The sequence below is a fragment of the Sus scrofa genome, chromosome 1 (genome assembly GCF_054392235.1).
Source record: "Sus scrofa isolate SSC_HxYL_T2T_F1_AM1 chromosome 1, Sscrofa_HxYL_maternal_Yorkshire_Landrace_v2.0, whole genome shotgun sequence".
In the NCBI taxonomy this organism is placed as follows: Eukaryota; Metazoa; Chordata; class Mammalia; order Artiodactyla; family Suidae; genus Sus; species Sus scrofa.
In genome coordinates this window covers 115,717,778-115,739,817 of record NC_139383.1, presented here as the reverse complement: position 1 = coordinate 115,739,817, position 22,040 = coordinate 115,717,778, and the positions used below count along the sequence as shown (strand labels likewise).

The 22,040-nt window shown below is 41.5% G+C and overlaps 1 protein-coding gene across 12 annotated transcripts in view; it reads right to left on the bottom strand.

Annotated features, from left to right (window-relative positions):
* Positions 1-248: 248 nt before the first annotated feature.
* The window catches only part of WDR7 (WD repeat domain 7), a 375,641-nt gene continuing 353,849 nt past the window's right edge, over positions 249-22,040 (bottom strand). For all 12 annotated transcript variants that reach the window (XM_021093595.2, XM_021093608.2, XM_021093602.2 and 9 more), the window contains 2 exons: positions 9,404-9,508; positions 249-3,094 (listed from right to left, as the gene is read on the bottom strand). In XM_021093595.2, the coding sequence (XP_020949254.1) occupies positions 2,891-3,094; positions 9,404-9,508 (309 nt within the window). In that variant the 3' untranslated portion in view covers positions 249-2,890. The remainder of the gene's footprint in view (positions 3,095-9,403; positions 9,509-22,040) is intronic.

The window sequence follows — 22,040 nt, the reverse complement described above, 5'->3', positions numbered from 1 at the left end:
TGCTATTGAGTCTCAGTAGGAGTGTTTGGTTCTCTCCCTTCTGTGGTGAGGGAGAGGGACTCTTCTACAGCTCTGCTGTCCTTTGTGATCAAGTCTGCCTTTCCTGAAGCTAGCTCTCCCTGGAAATGAATAATTAGGCAGAAATAGAAGGCTTCATTTGGTACGAAAGGTGGGAGAGAGAAAGCATATGGATTTCAAATGAGAATGTGTAAGAAGAGTGAACAATGTTTTTAGTGAGAAAAACAATCTTCAGTACAATTCGGATTTATTTAACACATGTATGTACACAGGGATATCCAGTACATTTGGAATCTATTGAGTGGAGGCATCAAGAAATGTCTTTGAGAGGCAGACATTTTAATTCACGTGCTGTACACAGTGAGTTCAATCATTACATTTTCATACAGGTGTCACGTCAAGTCATCTTTTACTCGTAAATTACCCATGAAGCCACACATGTCTCTACATTTACAAGGACAGGTCCAAATACAGTGTCAACAAAATCAATAAGACACTAAAAGCATACACTAGGATGACAATACAAAGTTTACCTCAGTGCTGAGCAATCTAAGCTGTGATGAAGTTTGGAACCATGGTTGTTAGAAGAGCCAAGGAGTTTGTGTGAACAAGAATGCAAATGCGACTTTAGCAGTTCGGAGATGTCAAACCATCAAATACCATCCACCCCAGAGTTCTACGACCATAATATTCTAATTTTGGCTGTCTGTGCAGCCAGGTTGTATGGCCGGCTGGCCAGGCTCACTGCCCAGGTGTCTGGCTCCTCTGGCCCTCATGGCTTTGTTCTAAACCTCCTTGGAGTGTGCCAGTCATGCTTTGGGGTGGCCACCTTCCTCCTGATGCACTGAGTGTTTTGTTTTCCAAAACTCGCTAAGGTACACTTTTACTTCATCATTCCATAGCAGCTTTATGGTCTAGAATACATTAATCCTCATTTAAGTTCATAAAGTGAATGTGTGCTGGGTATTTGTACTGAAGACTCGGGAAACCACTGGAAAAACCAAGAGCACCTCCTGTTCTCCTCAGGTTTCTCAATCTGTATCACACAACAGCACGCTCACCAAACAATCCATGTCTATGCTGTCGAGTTCTTAGTTTCTCCCTGGGAAACTACATGTATAATCTTTATAAATACAATGCACATGCATGTGGCATAAATTCACTTTTGAAGAACACCTAAAGTCTAAAACCAAGGTATAGGACAGGTTTGCCATCAATAGAAATGATATACTTCATATCAATATGAAAGAGATGTCCTAGTGGCCTTAATTTCACAACCTGTTCTTTACAAATCTGTCTCAGTAAAATAACAGATGTATTTATTTCTGACTCTGATCCTACTTTTTTGTGTATTATATAAACTCTGACAATCTATGCTTTTAATTAGATGCTCCTACTATCATTTTGGTTCCTCTGTAAACTTCACGTGTTTTCTCTGAATTTAATAAATCATTTTCTATTTTGGTTCTAATAAACCATTTTGCCCAATTAACCAAGCAGTCAACAACCAACCAAATCCCCAACTATATACAGATCAAGGCTTGTTAGGAACAAGTCATACAAAACGTTATTTTATGGGTTCTTTTCCCCATTACTATGAACAAGAACCAGCATAATTTGACAAGAAGAAAGTGATCTAGTTGATGCTTACTTCAAAGTGTGAGGAACACCCTCACTGTGACATTTGTGCAGATTGATTCAGGGCCCCCGCATTTTCATATATAGTTAGACTCCGTGTACTCTGCTCTTTGGTATCAGGGACTTGAGCAGATGTGGATTTTGGTATCCTGGTGGGCGGGTGGTGGTCCTGGAACTGCCGCCACCAAGATACTGAGGGACGACTGTATAGTTCTGAATGTGTGTGCCACAGTAAAGGTGTTCTGGGATACTTATTTAAAAGAAACGCTGTCTTAGTTTTCCTTTAATTGGTCAGCAGTAGTTTGAAGTCTGAATTGTCACTATTACATGATAGCTGACATCCAGGAGCTGCAGGTCTGTAAAGTTTCTGGAAGGAAGGGGTAGACTTTTTCTCAAAGAGATCTGTAGCAACAAGAATCTTCTCTGTAGGCAGATGCTCTGCTTCCAAACTTGGTTCTTTACGACAAAAGTCCATTTACTAGATCAGTTCTAGTGACGGGATAAGTATATTAACTAGATCATAAGCAGTAATGATTTTTATTTTAAACTACTAAATACACTATCACTTAAGCAGGATATGAGCATTTTAGAGGGCTAGCTATCCGGGAAACTGTATTCTCCACGAGGAAAATTTGTGTATGTGTGTGTGTGTGTGTATTTTCTCATTAATCTCAAATCGGTTAGGTGTTAATAAAGAAGACAGTGGCTAAACCCTAGGAAATTAGATGGAGTAATTTCCTAGCAATCTCCAGAAGAAAAAACCCCATGTAAACACAGAATCTTTCTGGTAAACAATAGCATGTTTTCGGAAATCCAGAGGAAAATAATATCAATAATTAGGACTGCCATGTTATCTCAAAGCCCAATGTCAAAACAACGAGGTTCCAACAGCGCTTCAGAGCTGGGCTTTAGTGCGAGGAAAATGCTGATCTGGGCTGGCAGTGCAATCACAGTGGTTATTGATTTGGGGGCCTCTGGTGCACTAGCAACAGCACCGCCGGCTGCCCCTCCCTCTGCAGCAGGGAGAAACGACCTGGGGACAGGTCGCCAGATCCTGCAGAGCGATGTGTGCATGCCTCAATCAATAGGTGGCACAGGCAGGAGTCTGCCCCCGAGGACCATGAGGAGGGACGCAGACCTGCTGTGCGCCCGTGGACCCCGGCGTAGGCAGGCACTGAGGAAGGACGGGGCCCTGGGTTTGGAGACCCGGGAGAAGGAAGATGCGAGCCGAGCCCTAGACCATGAAGCGGTGCTCCCTGCCGTCGTGGGCCATGAGGATGACGTTGCGGTTGGAAGTCCAGATGAGCCGGGCCAGCCTGAGGGCATTGTGGGAGCCAGGGGACGCCGGCTGCACGGGGGGCACCTGGTAGGTCTTAACGCAGCGCAGCTGGGGTGCCGAGTTGAGCATGCCGATGCTCCCCAACAGGGAGGTATTCATCTGGGGAACACAGGGACAGGACAGCATATGTGTCACATAAGGAACAAGTTCTCTTTCCCCACCACAGAGAGGGGCTCAAGGGACACTCACTTCTGGCCCCTTTCTCTTCCATCAGACTGAGTCACACCCATCTAAGAGGTTTTATTTCTTTATTTTATTTTATTTTATTTTTTGCTTTTTAGGGCCCCAGCTGCGGCATATGGAGGTTCCCAGGCCAGGGGTCGAATTTGAACTACAGCTGCTGGCCTCCACCATAACCACAGCAACTTGAGATCCCAGCTTCATCTTCGACCTACACCACAGCTCATGACAACGCCGGATCCTTAACCTGCTGAGCGAGGCCAGGGATCAAACCTGCGTCCTCAGGGATGCTAGTCAGATTCATTTCCGCTGAGCCACGAGGGGAACTCCCTAAGAATTTATTCTTAACCTCTAAAGGGCTCCTTTCAGTGTATTTGAAATTGTTCTGATGCTGCTACAGTAAATGCATAAAGCCAGAGGAACTGTGCCTGATGGGTAGAACCTGACAGCAGAAAAGTCCATCCATCATTAAAGAAGGGAGCTAAATGGTACATTTTAATAAAAATATTGTCTGGTCATTCAATCAGACAACGTTTGGAAACTATAGGCATTTCAAAATGCAGATCTTTCTGCTCTTTAATAATGGTGCTCACGGAGTTTCCGTTGTGGTTAGGCAGTAACGTGAGGACGATGGTTTGATCTCAGGTCTTGCTCAGTGGGTTAAGGATCCGGCATTGCCATGAGCCGTGGCAGAGGTCACAGTGCAGCTTAGATCTGGCATTGCTGTGGCTGTGGTATAAGTCAGCAGCTATAGCTCTGATTCCACCCCTAGCCTGGGAAACTCCACATGCTGTGGGTGTGACCCTAAAAAAAAAGCAAGCAAAGAAACCCAAGATGGTGCTCACTGCACCCCCTGAAGAATGAGTCTGAAAGGACAAGCTTGGGGACTTTGAATCCATTGAGAAAACGCAAGCAAAGCTGAGCCGTCTTAGACAGAGTGATGGGTTACTGGATCAAAGCTCTAAATTTACCGTCTTCCTGTCTCCACCTACCACACCTTTCCTCCTCACTTGCTTTTTAAAATACTCAGTCCCTGGAAAACTCTAGTTTATTTTGAAGGAAAAAACAAGAATCAATTGTATCTGAGCACTGCCTCTGTGGCCCACTGTCTTGCTGCCATGCTAAAAGGAGTACACTCTAACGCTTCACTGGTATGACTTTTTTAAAATTTACTTATTTTTATTTTATGGTCACACCGATGGCATATTGAAGTTCCTGGGCCAGGGATTGAACCTGAGCCACAGCTGCAGCCATGCCCGATCCTTTAACCCAACGCACCAGGCCAGGGATAGAACCCGCTCCTCTGCAACAACCTGAGCTGCTGCAGTCTGATTCTTAACCCACTGTGCCACAGCAGCAACTCCAGGGCATTTTTTTTTTTTTTTGTCGGTGACTTCTGCTGTTTTTGGTGGCCATTCTGGAATTGACTTGAATTTTAAGTTCTTTCAATCCATTTACATAATTGGAAAACAACCTGGGAATTATGCTTCATGAACAACTATGCATCCAGGTCAAAGTGCTAAATGGGGAATGGTGGTTATTTAAGCGCACTGTCATCTGAGCAACCGAGTCCAAAGAATCCTTTAGATTTTAAATATTACTTAACCTTTCTTAATATACACCTTTGGTGCTATTACAAGTCATGTGGAAAACACACTGACGATTAGGAAAGAGGGCTTGGAAATAATAACTTTCTTTGCACTAATTTTCATGTACAATTTTTCCCTGCAGCAGCGCCTCCGTCAGAATGGATACGATTCTAGTGATTTTTGTGAGGCATGCAGATCATGCTCCAGTGTATATGGCTGGCTGACATGTGGGACCTCGGCAAATCCTCGGACATTTAAGGTGTGCTACCGCTGATATCATGCTCTGCATTTGGATCAGTGCAAAATATAAGCCATTCCTTTTCCTGGCCCTTCTCAGCAGCAGGATGGTGTCAGGGGGTGTAAATCACGGCATCTCTGGCAGGACGCGTGCAGGCTCCACTGACATTTTCACAATTTAAATCATCTTGAGTAATAACCCTTTTAAGATGACTAATGTTACTGATTTTCCTGCATTAATAATAGTGCCGAACACAACACAGAGGTGAAAAAAAATCACTAGTGTACGAGGTCACATTTTAAAACCAAATGTATGATTATCATTAACTCCTTCTGTTAAAGTTCGGTTAACATTGAAGCCAGGAGAAATCTTACTGTCATCCTCCAAGAGCCTTTTTCCTGTGTCCTTCCCTCTTCTTTCCAAAAACTCCATGAAAGATATCAGTGCCCTATTTCTTTCTGGGGGTTCCCAGTTTAAATATAAATAACGACAGTGAGCTTGATTTGCTAGTTCTCACTTGTACAAAGAGTAACAGTATATAATAATTTAGTCCTCTTACAGAACAGATCCAAACAATCCAGAAAATTGCCGGTTTAAATTAACTGGCATCCACGCGCATAATGTGCTTTTTTAAAAAATCTAATTTCTCAGTTGATATATAACTACAAAGTATTTTTCCGTCTTTATGGATTTTCTATGAAAACGTGTATGAAGCTTGATTTTTGCTGGTGGCTCAAAATGCCAGGGGCAACCAGTATACTCAGACATATCTTTAATTTAATTCTTTCCTTCAGATTTGGCCACATACAAGAAATGGGTTGAAGGCTAAAGAGGGCCGGGACAGAATACCTTGTTGGAAGGCTACGCATGGAAAGATCTTCCCCAAAAGCCCATTATTATATCTGAGTTCTCCTTACAAGCTGAGCCACCTCTCTAACGTAAGAGATGAATCTGAAGTAGCGAGGTTGGGTATTAATTTTTCCAATAAGCTCCGCCAAAGAACTCTCACCAAAACAACTAGCCATTTTGTTATTCGATATGCATATTTTCTTGACCAGAGACTGGCCACAATTATGCTAAAGTAAGGGCAACTGGAGTCTTGAAAGAAAACTACAAATATAATATTTGGTCACATTAACTTTTTTCTTCACTACAAACATAACAAATACCCATCATGGAAAATTCAAGTAATAATGAGACATATAAAAAAGGAAGCTAAGGAGTTCCCTTGTGATGCAGTGGGTTAAGGATCTGGCATTGTCACTGCAGCAGCTTGGGCACTGCCAGGGTACGGGTTCGATACCTGGCCCAGGAACTTCCACATGTCACAGGGGTGGCCAAAAAAAAGGAAAAGAAAAAGAAAAAAAAAAAAAATCCCCAGAAATATCATTTCCCAGAGACAATCACTGACATTTTGGTAAATGTCTTTCCAGATCTCCAAGTCTATATACACATAAGGAGAAGCAGGTTTATAAGGAATTTTACATAAATAGGCTCGTATGAAAAGGCAGTTTCACAATCTGTTTTTTTAATTCAACAAAATGTTAAGGGGAATCTTTTTATGTTAGCAAGGGTAGATTTACCTCATCCTTTTAAAATGGCTGAATAGTAGTCTATTGTAAGATGGAATAAATAAAAATAAATGAAACCAATAGTCACCTAATTTATTAATAGCATTTCTGAAAGAGGATACTTATTTTGTTGGAGGGTGGTGGTAAAATTTAGGTTGAGAGTTATGGTTGTATTTCACTGCTCAACTCTCCTGGCTCAAATTCCAATGAATCCACTGCAATGGAATGTTCAAATAGAGGACTCTGCTGTAGGAGAAGGGCTTGAAAGATTAACAAATGACATCATTCAGCTGCTGAGTATGTAAACTAACTAAAAGGCAACTATGGCTTTTCCCTTCCCTTTAAAAATAATGCTTCACAAAACCAGTTCTGAGAAGATTATTTTCTGAACACATAGACACACATACAGATGTAATTCATCAAAACAGAAAGTGTTTCAATGCTGTTCTCAGTGTAAGTAATGCTGCACCCAAACCTTTTACTAAGTCTCACTTGAGTAATTATCCGACCAGCATTTCTCATTAACATCATTTCTCAGCAAAGATTTTAATAGCTGATAGCTTTTGTAAGGCTCTGTATTAATAAGGCTTCATTAAGTTTTCAAAATATATTACAGTGCATTTACTGGAATGATATGAAAGTATTATCAGACATCATTAGACCTAAACAATATGTATCTAAATAAATCAGCAAAGCTCATTTGGGGAGAACAGCAGTAGATGCAATACTGCTTTGGGGGCTCTCTTTAGCTCAAATCAAACCTATTATACTTCTGGAAGAGGTTTTATTGTATTCTCTTGAGAGAGCTGCTGTGATGCTTCTGTGTTTTCCACTTAATCAGACCAAGGTGCGTATGATTTAAGCAGAGAAGAGATGGGCTGAATTTAAAATTCTGACATTGGGTTTAGAGGCGGAAAAGACTTGGGTGTTGCCTGGGTTGCTTGGGTGCTCTGTCCGCTGAACAGCAGCACATAACACAAGGCATCCCCAGGAGAAGAGCATGCAGAGGAAGGAAAGGAGCTGGGCTCCCTGCAGGCAGAGCCACGTGGACAGACTCATGGGCTCAGGCGTACGTGTTGAGGCCCAGGGGCAACAGCAGAAGCCTGAACTGGAGGAGGGGATGAGCTATTTCAAAGAGATAGCATCGAAGGGACGACCTTGATCTCCAGGGTGAAGAAGATGCTAACCATAATTCCATCAACAAGTGGGGCAGAAACTTTGATAAAAACAGAACAATATTCAAGGAAGGGATGAACATATCCCAAAAGAACCCTGATCTAGATAAGGGGAGGGGGGAAGGTTTATCAACTTAGAAATTGAGGCAAATACTGAAAGTTTCATATCTGGAGAATTTAGGAGGTATCTAAGGAATTACTTTTTCTTAGTAAGAAGAAAAATTGAACAAAAGAATGATTTTTGTTGTTGTTGTTGTTTATTCCTAAGAGGAGAGCACAGGCAAACACAAGCTCCTTGAAAGTAGGGACTGGCGACCTCATGACTCCATGTTCCTAAACTAAGCTGGCACCCAGCCCTTCTACATCAGACACACTCGGAGTGGAGGAGGTGGCGCCACACAGACTCTCCTCTGGATTTCATGAGAACAGGAAATCAGGGAAAACATGGGTCAAAGTACAGTTGGTATAACGGAGACCGTGTGCTCACAGAACAGAGCAGGAAAGGAACACTGTCTAAAGAACCATTGTTGCGAGAGTCCACTTTATGGATGTACTGTGAGATTTCAGGAGAATGAAACATGAGTCCCGGGGTCACCCACTGGGAAAGATGAAGACTGGGTGATATCTCTAAGGAAAGAGTTTAATATGAGTTAATTAAGATGCTGGAGATATATTATGGAAGAATAATGAGAAAATAAACTGAAAAACTAAATGAGATGAAGAGTAGAAAAAGCCTGGGACAGATTTGGAGGTTGTCATGCTTTAACAGCATGTTGTTAATTAAGCAATTTATTCTATCTGTTTTACATTTTATTAGCTATTGATTTTTTTAAAAAAACACTGTCAAGTTGTGAAGTCTTCTTTAAACTTTTGTTTTTTTCAGCTTTCAAAGCAATAAACGGAATCTCATAAAACGTACTTGCATCCTAGGATAGGTAACAAAATTTTAAATTAAATTTTGAGATAATGTTTCATTTTTTTGTAATTATCAAGAGTAAGATAATTAAAAGGAAGATGGGATGGAGATTAATCACTGAGGAGAAACAAGTTCTATTCTAAAAATCAGTTGCTCAAATTAATATTCATTTTAATGATCATTAAACAAGGGATTCTTGCATGTTGTCAGTCAATGATGCTCAGATCTTTGAAAATGTTTTAAAAGCTTGGGAATGAATGCAGACAGAAATGAAATAATACAAATAGGCATGAAGTTAATATGAGGCTGCTGGATGTCTTGTGTAAATTAACAGCCTGAGCAGTGCTTACCCCTCTCCCCAATTTCTTTCGGGCCAGGCCCTCACTTACCTCTCCATACCCGTAACACCTGGCTCAGCTTAGGTGTTCCTGCCTCTGCAAAGCCGTCCCCACACCCTCACTCCCAGGCTCCCCTCTGTACTGTAATTACTTGCTTATTCACTTGTGTCTCCCTCAGATGGACAGCTTTGTGAAAGCAGACCCCCCTCTTTCTAGATTGCTAACTGTATTCTCGGTAGACCCTGTGTGCTAGCAGCTGGCCCATAATCAGCAGGGATAAATACTGGATATTTGTCGAAAAAAGGGAAGGAGGGGACGAGGGAGGACTGGTGGGTAGCAGCCTTTCCTAGCAAAAGTGGATCATGCAACACACTTCCAGACTCTGCAGCATATATGCTTACCTGCCAGAAAGAAATGTGGCTGTCAGTGTTTGAGTAGGTGGCAAGGTACCGTCCATCAGGGGCAAAGGCCACTGCAGTGATTGGTCCCTTGTGTCCATGGATTGTCTGAAATAAAATTCAAGGTCATAAATTGTATGCACTGCACAGAACTATTACACACACATGCAAATACATTCAGTGTTGAACAAGTTATGTCATGGACACTAGAAAACATTATGTTCTTTATTTAAAAATTTAGGTAAGAGGAGTTCCCGTCGTGGCACAGTGGTTAACGAATCCGACTAGGAACCATAAGGTTGCAGGTTCGGTCCCTGCCCTTGCTCAGTGGGTTAACGATCCGGCGTTGCCGTGAGCTGTGGTGTAGGTTGCAGACGCGGCTCGGATCCCGTGGCTCTGGCATAGGCCGGTGGCTACAGCTCCGATTCAACCCCTAGCCTGGGAACCTCCATATGCCGCGGGAGCGGCCCAAGAAATAGCAACAACAACAGCAACAACAACAACAACAAAAAAGACAAAAAAAAAAAAAATTTAGGTAAGAAAAGGAGGAAAAGCAACCAAAGTTCTCTTGCTGATGTATCCAGGGACTTTGACCTTGTTCTAGGGAGGCTGCCTGTCTTCTAGTTGGGGGAATAGCATGAGTCCAAAGGAAAAGCATATCTTAACGAGAAAACCAACGGGTTAGTTCATTTATGTCTATCAAAGGGAGGAATTTTACAGTTAACCAGGAAAGTTAAAAAAAAATCAACAATTAACAGAACATTGTAAATCAACTATAATAATTTAAAAAATTTTCAACCCCCCCCCCCCCCCAAATCACCAAACCTATCTAGGAACTTTTGCTCGTTTGAAATGAAAAACATCCGAAGCTGTATCATAACATCCTTACTCTGGAAAGAGTCAAAAAGTATAATTTGGACCCCTTAATAATTATACATTTTTCATGTTTTATGCTTCATTTCCCACCGATAACACTATGTTTAAATGCACATGGCCGCAATTAGTACACATACATACACGCATGTGGTGGTGGTTTGAGCACACATATAAATCAAATGCTCTTAAACACAAGTTAACAGGATAATTTTGAGCCTTTGCCAAATAGCTATCATTGATTTAACCATGAATTTTAAAAAAGGAAGTTGTATCTTAGACTCGGTCTTTGATAAAAGGTCTTTACTAATAAAAAATTACACTCAAGTTTAATGATATTAATAGTTACCGAAAATACTGGGATAGTAAGCAAATTAGCATAATATTGTGTTAATGTCCCTGCACTCAAGTATTAAGGGCCTTATCTCTCCTATGTGAACCAATACTCAGTCTGCTTACAACTGGAGGTTGGTCTCCTGCTTTGGTCTAGAAAGGAATGGGAAAATAGGTTTAAACCAAGACAATTCCAGGAAGGTGTGTTTCCATCTGCTATAGTCCGATGACGAATGGGAGACCTTGCGTCTCCGTGGGAGCATCCAGCTCACTATGCGATTCAGCCCCACACATACAGTAATTCCTGTTAAGGCCTTCTCATATCATATCTGAGTGATTTCAATGAGGAAAGAAGACAGGAGAGAGGGGTGGGGGTGCAAACGCATTCCTCAGTGCTTTTTTGGGTTATGTTCTCTCCCGTCCTTAGACAAGGCACTGTGGGAATCCAAAATCGTGCCTGTTTTTCAGCACTCAGAGAGAAAATGTTATACTGGCATAGTATGGGCTTTGGACTGGCAGAGAACATGCTTGAGTCAGATTGCCTGCCTTGCACTGGGCTCCACTGCTTCCTGTGGAACCTAGGGCAAGTTACTCTCATTCCTTAACCTCAGAGTATCACGTCTATGAAGCAGAGATGACAATGATGATGATGACACTTATAATTCCTGCCTCAAATGGCTTTGAGAAGATCAAATGAGTTAGTACACATACAGCCCTCTGAACAATACATGGCACTTGATAATTCCATAAATATTAGTATTTGTGTTGCTCCTCCTTATTTCAAGATGGCCAGATGTATATACTTGAAAGTTGCTAAGAAAGTAGATATTAAATGTTCTTGCCATAAAAAGAAATGGCTGTTATACGATGGGATGGGGTGTCCGCTAATGCTGTGGGGGTGATCATTTTGCAATATATGTGCATCAAATCATCACAATGCACACCTTAAAGTTACACAATGTTATATGTCAATTATATCTAAATAATGCTAAAATAAGACCAAACAACTGTATACAACCACATAAATCAATTATCTGAGTAAACCATTTAAAACCAAAAAGTAAATAAATGCTCTAAGCAGATGTGAAACCAGATTATAGGTATATTGGGTTTAGCCTGCAAAATGATTTTGAAAAATATTTTCTGAGGCTATATTCTAATTCATCAGACATCATTGAAAATCAATATTTTTGGCTTCTCCTGAAAAACTGGAGGCTCTGGCAATCCTGGGCCTTTGTTCATACATGGCAACATGGGTGAGGGCTGAGCAGATGTGGCCCCTAGGGCTTGCTCCCTGTGTCACACAGTCCCAGCCCTGACCCAAGAGGGCCTGTGTACCCAACATCCACTGCCTGCCTCTCTTATTTCCTGTCTGGTCCCTCATGGCATTTAATGTAACCCTTCCATTAAAAAGCTTTGATTCAGGGAGTTCCCTTGTGGCACAGCAGGTTAAGGATGTGGTGTTGTCACTGCAGGGGCTAGGGTTGGTATGGGTTAGGTGCTGTGGTGTGTATTTGATCCCTGGCCTGAGAACTTCCACAGGCTGCAGGTGTGGCCAAAAAAAAAAAAAAAAAATTTTTTTTTTTTTTTTTTAAATTCAAAATAGTTTCTTCTGTGCTCTGCGGTTCTAGTATGCATCTAAAAGTATGAGCAGACTGAAAGCTCCTCTAAAAGCTTGCCCTTCTTTGAAGCCCCCCTCCAAAGCCCATCTTCATGTAGAGGTGGATTCACTCTTCCTTCTGGAGTTTGGGCTCCTAAATCTCAAAACAGAACAAGACCTGTCTCCCTCAGAGTAGTATCCTACTTAATCAGCAACCAGAATGTGCTTCAGACAGTTAAGAGTAAGCTGGGTAAACCAGCAGATCCAGAGGTTGTGGCAACCCAGTGGTCCCCTTAACACTCCACTCTATGAGGCTGGCTAAGATGGCCCAGCAGGAAAGCCACAAGGCCAGACCCACAGGCTCCTTCAGACAAGTCTTCATGAAATGTTTCCTACCACGTCTTTGTCCTTTATAGATGGTACTTAAATACTTCCTCAGTGGCTGAAAACACTCTTTGTTATGTTATCCAGGATCTCTAATAGAAGAACCAGTGAATTAAGTTCACCTTGGAATTTTCTGCCTGGAAAATGTTTATCTTTCCCGAGAAATTTTGTTGCTTTCTTTCATTGTGTAACGATAATTACATTAGCTCACGTGTGTTTGCTTTCCTGCCAGGAAACTCAAAATTAAATTTATGCTCGTTCTTTGTGTCTAGTAATAAATAGTTTCTCATTTCACTAATCACTGTGCTGTTTTCCTTTGTTGTTGTTGTTAAGGTTAGACACTGAGCTTCATGTGTTACTTTCTTTAAAGTCTGCTTTGAACAAAGGGGGACTACACTTTAGATCAGAACACAAAACACATACACACATACACACACACACACACACACAAAACCATACTGCTAGGTGCTCCATATGCTCTCTTAAAGGGATACAGAGAAAAATCACAGAGTACGGATTGCCGTGTCAGCTGATAGACCTGTTGTCTATAAGAAAGCAAGTACCTCTCATGGTAGCTCAGGGAAGCTCACTGTTTTAAATGGGTTGGTACATCTGGTGAGTTCATTACAATCTCAGCCTAAGAGGTGCTTCAGTCCTCAGTGTAATGGAAATGTTGCCATTGTCTTTTGTTCAGAATTTCCAAACTTCCCTCAGATCTCCACCACCTGAACTGACTTTAACCTCTATCCTGGCATTAGAGATGCAGCTGTGCGGGGATCACAGTGAACTTGTAAGTGCTTTGTGAGAGGGCAGACCCAATGCTTAGCGATCTTAAATGCTAAACTAGGAAAAGGAAAGACCCTTTTCCAAAACAACAGGTTGCAAAATAAAAGGAGGTTTGGTCTACTTTTTATATGCGGATGAATATCATGTGCCTTGTTATATTTTTAGTCAAAGAAATTGCTGTCTTGAAAAGGCAGACATGGAATATAAAGAAATGATTCTAATTCAAGAAGTGCTATGAACAATAAAAGAAATCAAGCAATTATCCCTAGCAGGAGACAGTGTTGAATTGTTAAACACTGTCCCTTTTTCGTATGAAAGAAAAGGAACTGAGAGGCTGGATTAATAAGGAGCAATGCTTGCACCTACCCAAAGGTTTTTAACAGGCACTTTCCACGTGCGCGGCAAGGAAGTATAATTAATCCTGTTGTACAAAGGAGGAGAAACACAGATTTCTCAAATGATTTAGTCAGCATCAATGGAAGCTGTGACTGTCTAGAATATTCTTTCTAAAACTGCTGTCTCTTTCTAGAGTGCCTGATGTTCAGCTTCCAAATGACAAATTTGAGAACTGAAACTAAAACGCAGGACTCTATTACACCCACTTTAGGGACTGAACAAGATCAAGCAGAGAATTTTATATTAATTTGCAGGTCTCATCACTTCTTTAAAAGGGGAATAAACCCATTCAAACAAAATTTCCTACCTTTAACGTAAATTCTGAAGAAAAGATTTCCAAAAGTAGGTTATAGTTTGCTATCATAAATACCAGTACGAGGGAAAGATTTATAAAGTAAGACCCTCATATTTTGCATAGCATTTACTAAACTGAAAAATAAAAGGACTTTGCCTAAGGCTTCACAGCCCCTGGGTCTGCCGGGCCTGAGAGGGAAGGCAGGCACCCAGGCCTTCTCTGGAGCAGAATGGCTAGTTGGGGATTAAGAGGCAGATGCAATTTGAGGGGTGCTTGAAAGGTCTGAGGAGTTCAACGTGGGTCCCCAGTTGGCTGCACATTGGTCTCTGAAATGTATTTAAATAAATAAAAATATATTTAAATTTATTTTTTTATTATTTTTTAATTTGATTTTGATTTTTTTTCTGTGAGGAAGTTTTTTTTAGAATCTTTGTTTGTTTGTTTGTTTGTGCCTTTTCTAGGGCGGCTCCTGCGGCATATGGAGGTTCCCAGGCTAGGGGTCTAATCGGAGCTGGAGTCACCGGCCTACGCCAGAGCCACAGCTACGTGGGATCTGAGCTTCGTCTGTGACCCACACCACAGCGCATGGCAACTCCAGATCCTTAACCCACTGAGCAAGGCCGGGGATCAAACCCGCAACCTCATGGTTCCTAGTTGAATTTGTTAACCACTGAGCCACGATGGGAACTCCCTTTTTTTTAGACTCTTAATCATTTTATTTTATTTTAAAAATTTTATTGGAGTATACAGTTGACTTATGACCTTGTATCACTTTCAAGTGTACAGCCAAGTGAATCAATTACACACATACATATGAAATCTCTAAAATTACAGTTCTGCTTCCAGTTGACGCATTTTCCCTAGAATGTGCTGTGGCAGAGAGCACACAGGACACACCTGCTTTCAGGAGGTGCAAGCATGGCAGATGCCTGGAGTTTAGGGCGAGCCTGAATGAAGGGTCCCTCTGTGTCCAAAGGCAGGAAAGAGGCTGAAAACAGGCCTGCTATTCAGGGAAGCAAGCGCTTAGGAAGTGAGGATTAGCCCCCGAAAAGAAAAGACCGACAAAGATCTACTACATTTTCCTAGTGCTGGTCCCTTGATGATGACAAACAATGCTAAGTGAGGTTCAGGACACGCTCTCCTCTGTACAGGAAGTGCCGACCCAACATTTGGCCTCCCTTCCAGACCACAGCCAAAGTCAGGAAAGGGCAGATAAGGAAGGTGAACCGGGGTCTGATTTGCATGCCTTTCTGACATCCCAACACAGGCCACCGATTTCATGGCTGACTGGCAGGGAGGTAACTGCTGGAGGCAGAGGCAAGACAAAGACATCGCTCTGACTGACAGCTCTGTTTGTCAGGCAAGGGAAAGACTCATCAAAAAAAGAGCTATTTCAAAAGAGTTGAAAAGTTAAGCATTAATTATGTTCAAGAAGAAAAGCTTCCCTTTTCTTTTCTCCAAAGCAACCAATTCGTGAAAGCTGATTTAAGATTCATCTGCTCAAGGAAACAAATAATTTAGGCAGATGATAACACATGAAAAAGAAAAACCAGTCTCATCTTTCATCTATGGCTGATGAGAAGGCTCCAGGATATTTAACTCCCACTATGAACTTCACTCTTCTGCAGACTTTCTGTGTGTGGGATCTCGAGGCCATATGAGGTGTCAAGAACACTGAAAGGCCACCCAGTTCCTTTCTGTATGTGGACAGGGCTGCCTTAAAGCAGGTCAGATGAAAATCCATTCTGTTTTCAAGTCTCTCTAGAGAAGGTTCCAAAACCTCCCCTGAGGACCCTTTTCTGTGTTTGTTTAACAATGTGTGCTGTCAGGAAATTTTTCCTTTTGTCAAGTCTAAATCCAAAATGATGCAGTTTAAGTCAGCTTCCTCTTGTTCTAGCCTCAGCAGAAATGGAGAAGAGCTGGCCACCAATCTTAGCTGTTATAACAACTCCCTCCTTTCTTATTAATTTTTTACTTTCAGGAGTTAAAAAAAAAAAAACAATGATGATAACTTTTCTTTCAGGTCTCACTTTCCAACTTTTAAAATCATTTCTGTGGCTCTTCCTTAAACTCTCTCCAAGCTTTCAAATCATGACATCTTAGAGTTGGATGGTATCTTTTTGTTTTTGTCTTTTTGTCTTTTTAGGGCCACACCCACGACATATGGAGGTTCCCAGGCTAGGGGTCAAATCGGAGCTGCAGCTGCCAGCCTACATCACAGCCACAGCAATGTGGGATCCAAGCTGCGTCTGCGACCTACACCACAGCTCACAGCAACGCTGGATCCTTAACCCACTGAGCGAGGCCAGGGATTGAACCCTCATCCTCACGGTTACTAGCCGTGTTTGTTACCACTGAGCCACAATGGGCACTCCCAAACACATTTTAAAACTATAGACTGAAAAGTATAGAAGGGTGCCTTCCTCTGCCAGGCACTGCAAGGAATCCAAGAAGCTTAAGAAGAGCAAACTTCAGTGGCACATCTTCTGTGTCCGGTACTAGCATGAGCCCTTTATGACCTAAGGATACCATTTTACCCCTTACTTTATAGATGAAGAAACTGAGGCCCAGGGAGGTGGGGTAACTTGTTTTAATTAGAATCTGGGCAGTCTGACTCCAGAATCTGTTGCCTTACCAGGAAATACAGACCTATGAAAACTATAAACTTTAATTTCCACACACTTGATTTTCATAGAGCTGGCACTTATGTACATTATAAACCCACATTCCTAAATAACTTTCCCATGCCAAATAATGAAGATTTGGGGCCAGGTCTGGTGGTGCCTGGGGGCTGGGCGAAGCCTGCAGAGTAAAGCATTGGTGAGCTGGGCCTCGCCAGAAGTGGTCTGCCTCGTTATCATTGTCCTCAATACAGGGGGCCCTTCAGAACGTCTGAACCCAGGTGGCCTGGAGGTGGCTTCCCAACATGGAAGGCCCCCTTGGAATGGTCTCACTTCCTTCACATCCTGGTGCTGTCCCGATCTACCGCAATCTCTCCTGTCCCTCATCCCCAATAAGGATGGCAGGATGACAGTCGGCACTGCCTGGCACAGTGGCACCCGGTCTCCCAAGGGAGCTCATTCACCCCCAAGTCCTGTGGGGAGAGGCAGGGCCCCTGAGCCCACTACAACACTGGTAGTTTCTTGACCTTAAACAGAGGTTGGAAGAGTAGAAGCCACCAGCTGGAAAGGAGGCAGATGGCCTGTGTTGGCCCCTCAAGCCAATCGGGCCAGAGGAAGATGGCGGCCCCTCTCCCTCCTCCTGGGGCCCTGAGTGCCTGAAGGTTTTCACCCTCTCATGAACGAGTCTGTGCTCCCACAGGGGCAATATCTACCTACGGGCACCATACATAAGCACTTCTTGAGGAAAGAATACTAAATTCGGGCTCCAGCTCTTCCTCACTTTGGACACAAAATATAGAAATGAAAAGTATTGACAAAATGAAAACAGATGGGAGGTGCACTTCTCACGCTCTCCAGCACTGCAGACGGCCCAGCTTTTCTTATTGCCCACACCGTCTCCTACAACGGAAACACATAAGCCTTGATGCTGCCCTTTGGCAGTTTTACAATGATTTTGAACAGAGAGCTGAGGGTTGAAAATGGGTTGTTTATAATTTCTTTTCTTGATGGAGAGTCAAGGCGATGCTTTTATCCACATTATGCTAACTCTATATTATAGAGTCAACCCATTGTGGCATTTTCCAATCCAAGGGGTATCAGAACTATTCAATGAATTGGGTTATTTTCTATCACTAGCTAATTGAAAATAATCAGGGCAAAAGATAAGTTGGTATCACTTTAGCATCTTAATGGAAAATAGATTTAAGGATAAATATAATAAAGTCCACTATCTTAAGTTTTATTGTAAGATATAATGCCTCAAGTAAACAGATTTTATTCCTCAAAAATAGTTGCAGCATTTGCTGTACATTTTTGGTTTCTGAAAGTTATTCAAATGTCATGTGGGGATAAACTGAGTGCTAGTGACAAATACAATGAGCTTTCAGATTACATATTGGTAATCCTTAAGACACAAGTGATATTTATTGAAATGTCTTTTTGGAGGATTGTAACCAACATGTATATGCACAACACACTTATCTAGGAATAGTGTGAAATCAAAAAATGCTCAAGATGGCTTCACTGTTGTAATTTAGGCATTAATAAGAATTTCAGGAGTTCCCGTCATGGCGCAGTGGTTAATGAATCCAACTAGGAACCATGCGGTTGTGGTTCAGTCCCTGGCCTTGCTCAGTGGGTTAAGGATCTGGCGTTGCCGTGAGCTGTGGTGCAGGTTGCAGACGTGGCTCGGATCCCACGTTGCTGTGGCTCTGATGTAGGCTGGCGGCTACAGCTCCCATTAGACCCCTAGCATGGGACCCTCCATATGTGTCAGGTGCGGCCCTAGAAAAGGCAAAAAGACAAAAGAAAAAAAGAAGTAAGAATTTCAGGTTTTTATGACATTGAGGCTTATGTTTTCATTAATAGCAGTTACAAATTATCCAAATTAAATTTTAAAAGGAAAATCTATGAATGAACAAATAGAAAGTGGGTTAGGGTTAGGGTTAGGGTTAGTCATAACCATAGTTGTTTTCTCATCTTCAACTGCTATAGCCACCATAACCACAAGCTCTACCAAGAAAGTGTGCACTGGTTTTAGGCATTTATTCCTTTCTACTTAACTGAGGAACTTTTTTGAATTCAAAGAATAAATTTTTCTTAACTCTCATATATTTATGTCTAAGTTTTTCTTCTTCTTTTTCTTGCTAAAGATAATCAGGAGCTAATCACATATGTGCATCTGTACACACACACACACACACACACACACCCTCTCTTCTGCTTTACTAGACCAAATATTTTCAGGATGAAGTAACTATAAAATACCCAATTACATTATAATAATGATATGTGTTTTTTTTTTTTGTCTTTTTGCCATTTCTTGGGCTGCTCCTGCGGCATATGGAGGTTCCCGGGCTAGGGGTCGAATCGGAGCTGTAGCTGCCAGCCTACGCCAGAGCCACAGCAACGCAGGATCCGAGCCGCGTCTGTGACCTACACCACAGCTCACGGCAACGCCGGAACCTTGACCCACTGAGCAAGGGCAGGGATCGAACCCGCAACCTCATGGTTCCTAGTCGGATTCGTTAACCACTGCGCCACGACGGGAACTCCTATAATAATGATATGTTCTTTCTTTACATGCTGAAACGATCGATCTTATAGAATCATACTGTGAAAATTATGTTTGCCCCACATCCCAAACAATTATTTTATAACATGATTGCCACCAGTGAATAAAATGATAGTAGTATGTATGTATTGTGTGTGAGCTCGCGAATGATAACAGAAGAGAAAAAAAAATCTAAAGATATAATTCTAACCATATTTCATATAATTTAACATTTTAAAATAGAGTTATATCTAAATATTATTCATGGATATTCAAACATTGAATGCGAGAATAATTTTCATAAATGTGCTTCAGTTTTGAATAAATAAGCAGAGTGAATAAGCTAATTGTTATCAATTATTTACATTACTAGTATGAAATAATACTTAATAATACCAATTTCCAAAGCTAAGTATTTTTTATCTTATTTCTAATACAAATTATTAGAACATGTGCAAGAAGTCTTAAAATAAACCAAGTTTTGCTTTCTATTTTCAGACTAAGAAAATTCTGTTGTTAAATAGTCAAAGGATTCCTGAGAAATCAGACCAACATAAAATGGCTATACAATTTTTAAAAGAAGACAGGAGAAAATACTGTTAAAGGCAATACTGTGCCACAAAAGTAAATCCCAAGTGTTCCCACTTGGAGTTCCTTAGGACAAGAACTGTCATATCTCTACACCCTCTCAAAATACTGCAGGCCCTTACACAGCAGCCTCAACAAATATGTGTCCTTATGAACCAATGGGGCAGCAATCACATTCCCAAGGAAATGTCCACTCAGATGGACCTCGGCATTTTTGTGGGTTACCAAAGAAGATCCTTCTTGGCTGGAGCAGTAGCTTGGGGCCTGCACTGTACACACATGCCCTCTCACCTCTCTTTGGCCTGGTACAGTGACTGGTGACACAAAACTGCCTTATGCAGGCTATTCTAAAATGGAATTTATATTTTTCAAAATCACATCTCAAAAGCATTTGATGATTTCACCATTCCAAAAAGAGACATGTCTTGAAAGTGTTAAAGAAAACTAAAGCATTATATAAATTTTTAAAACTCATACATGCATGAATCAATATGTTATTATATTTTTTGGCTCATATTTATTGTGGAGAATAATAGAGTATATTATATACTAAGAGACAACACAGATTCTGGAAATTTTATACTTTTATGTGTGGTTTATTATGCTTCTTTGACTTATTAAAACAGAAAATCAGATTAGTCTGGAACATAACCTAATTCATATTGACCTATCCTACAAGGTCTATTTCTTCTTTTTTTAAGTCAAGAAATGCCAAATTAGAAAAATACAAAATCATATTGCTATCTTTGATGTATCATCAGTATTTCTAATATTAAAATAGTAATAAAACAGTGTAATAATATAGGTAGAATTTTTTTTCATATAGCAATTGCATTTGCAAATATTCCACAGCAATTACCATGTCAAAATAACCCTGAGACTCCTTGTCAGTCCTGACTTATTCTGAGACTACCCCACATTTATCTAGTGGATTAAAATTTGACCTTACTGGTTTTATGAATGGGCAAAATGTTCCGAGACCGAATTTGCTTATTTGTAAAATAGGGACAATATCAGTCTTGCCTACCTCACAGGATTCAATCTTTCTAGAAGAAACGTTCTTTAAAACGTTTACTGAGAGCTGATTATGCTCTAGGCCCTATGCTCATTATCAATAGAAAGATGAGATAGGACCCTTGCCCTCTAGGATGGGAGAGGGACAGGTTGACAGTAGCAACTGATGTGTAAGATATAAAATGGCATGATGGAAATGCACCTAAGGTGCCATGGGAACACCGATGAATGAGCAGCAATTTCTGTTCAGGGGTAGAAGACATCAGAACAAGGTAGAAACTGAAGGTGGTATTTGGGTTGAGCTTTAAAGAAGTTGGCTGAAGGACAAGACTCAAAAGGCCAATTTTTCCAGCAGAGTGTGGGCAGACCTATGAGAGTGAGGATGTGGGCAAGTCCTGGGACTCGGCAAGCACCCGTGTGTCCCCCTGTCACTGGGAGTGTCTGGGGTGGGAGGGGATGGCGAGAGACAGGTTTGGAGATGAGGCAAAAAGCTAGCCATGGCTATCAACTGCCTTTTGGTTGTGCTAAGAAATCTGGACTTAGTTCTAAGCCTCAAAATCCATAGGGGGTTTTTTAAAGTTTTGAAATAGGACAATGGTCAGACCCGGCTGGTTTTAGGAATATTTGGCAGAGAGAGAAGAGATATTAGGGGGAAAAAAGCAATGATTGGGAAGCAAATATGGCAGATAAATTAGGAGTTGAATGAAAAATTGGATGTGGGCAGGAAAGAGAGGTCCAGCTGGGCGGGTAGCGATGCTGTTTCCTGGACATGGAAACTTAAGAGAGAAAGTTCTTTTAGCGGGGAGGAGAGAGGGCGAGGGTGAGGGGGACGTCATTGGGGGAAATAATGAGCTTAGTTTAGGACATGTAGATACTAGGGTGGAGGACTTGAGCCCGGAGTTAGAAATAAGCCAAAAAATTAGAAAGAAAGATTTGGAGCTCAGGAAAAGATTTACAGAAGGAGAGAAAAATTTGGGAGTTATTACACACAGATGTTGAAGGCATAGCTCCTGCATTCAGCACTGTTCCTGGCACCCAGCAGTCGCTCCATGAGTTCCTGTGAAATGACTGAGTGTAAGGGGTTGGGATACCTCACAAAGAGCAGAGAGAGTAAAAGACCAAAAGGATGTGGTTGGAACGAAAGAGTACAGTATCAGCATAAGAGGCCAGTAGAAACAAAAGGGCTGGTCTATTTT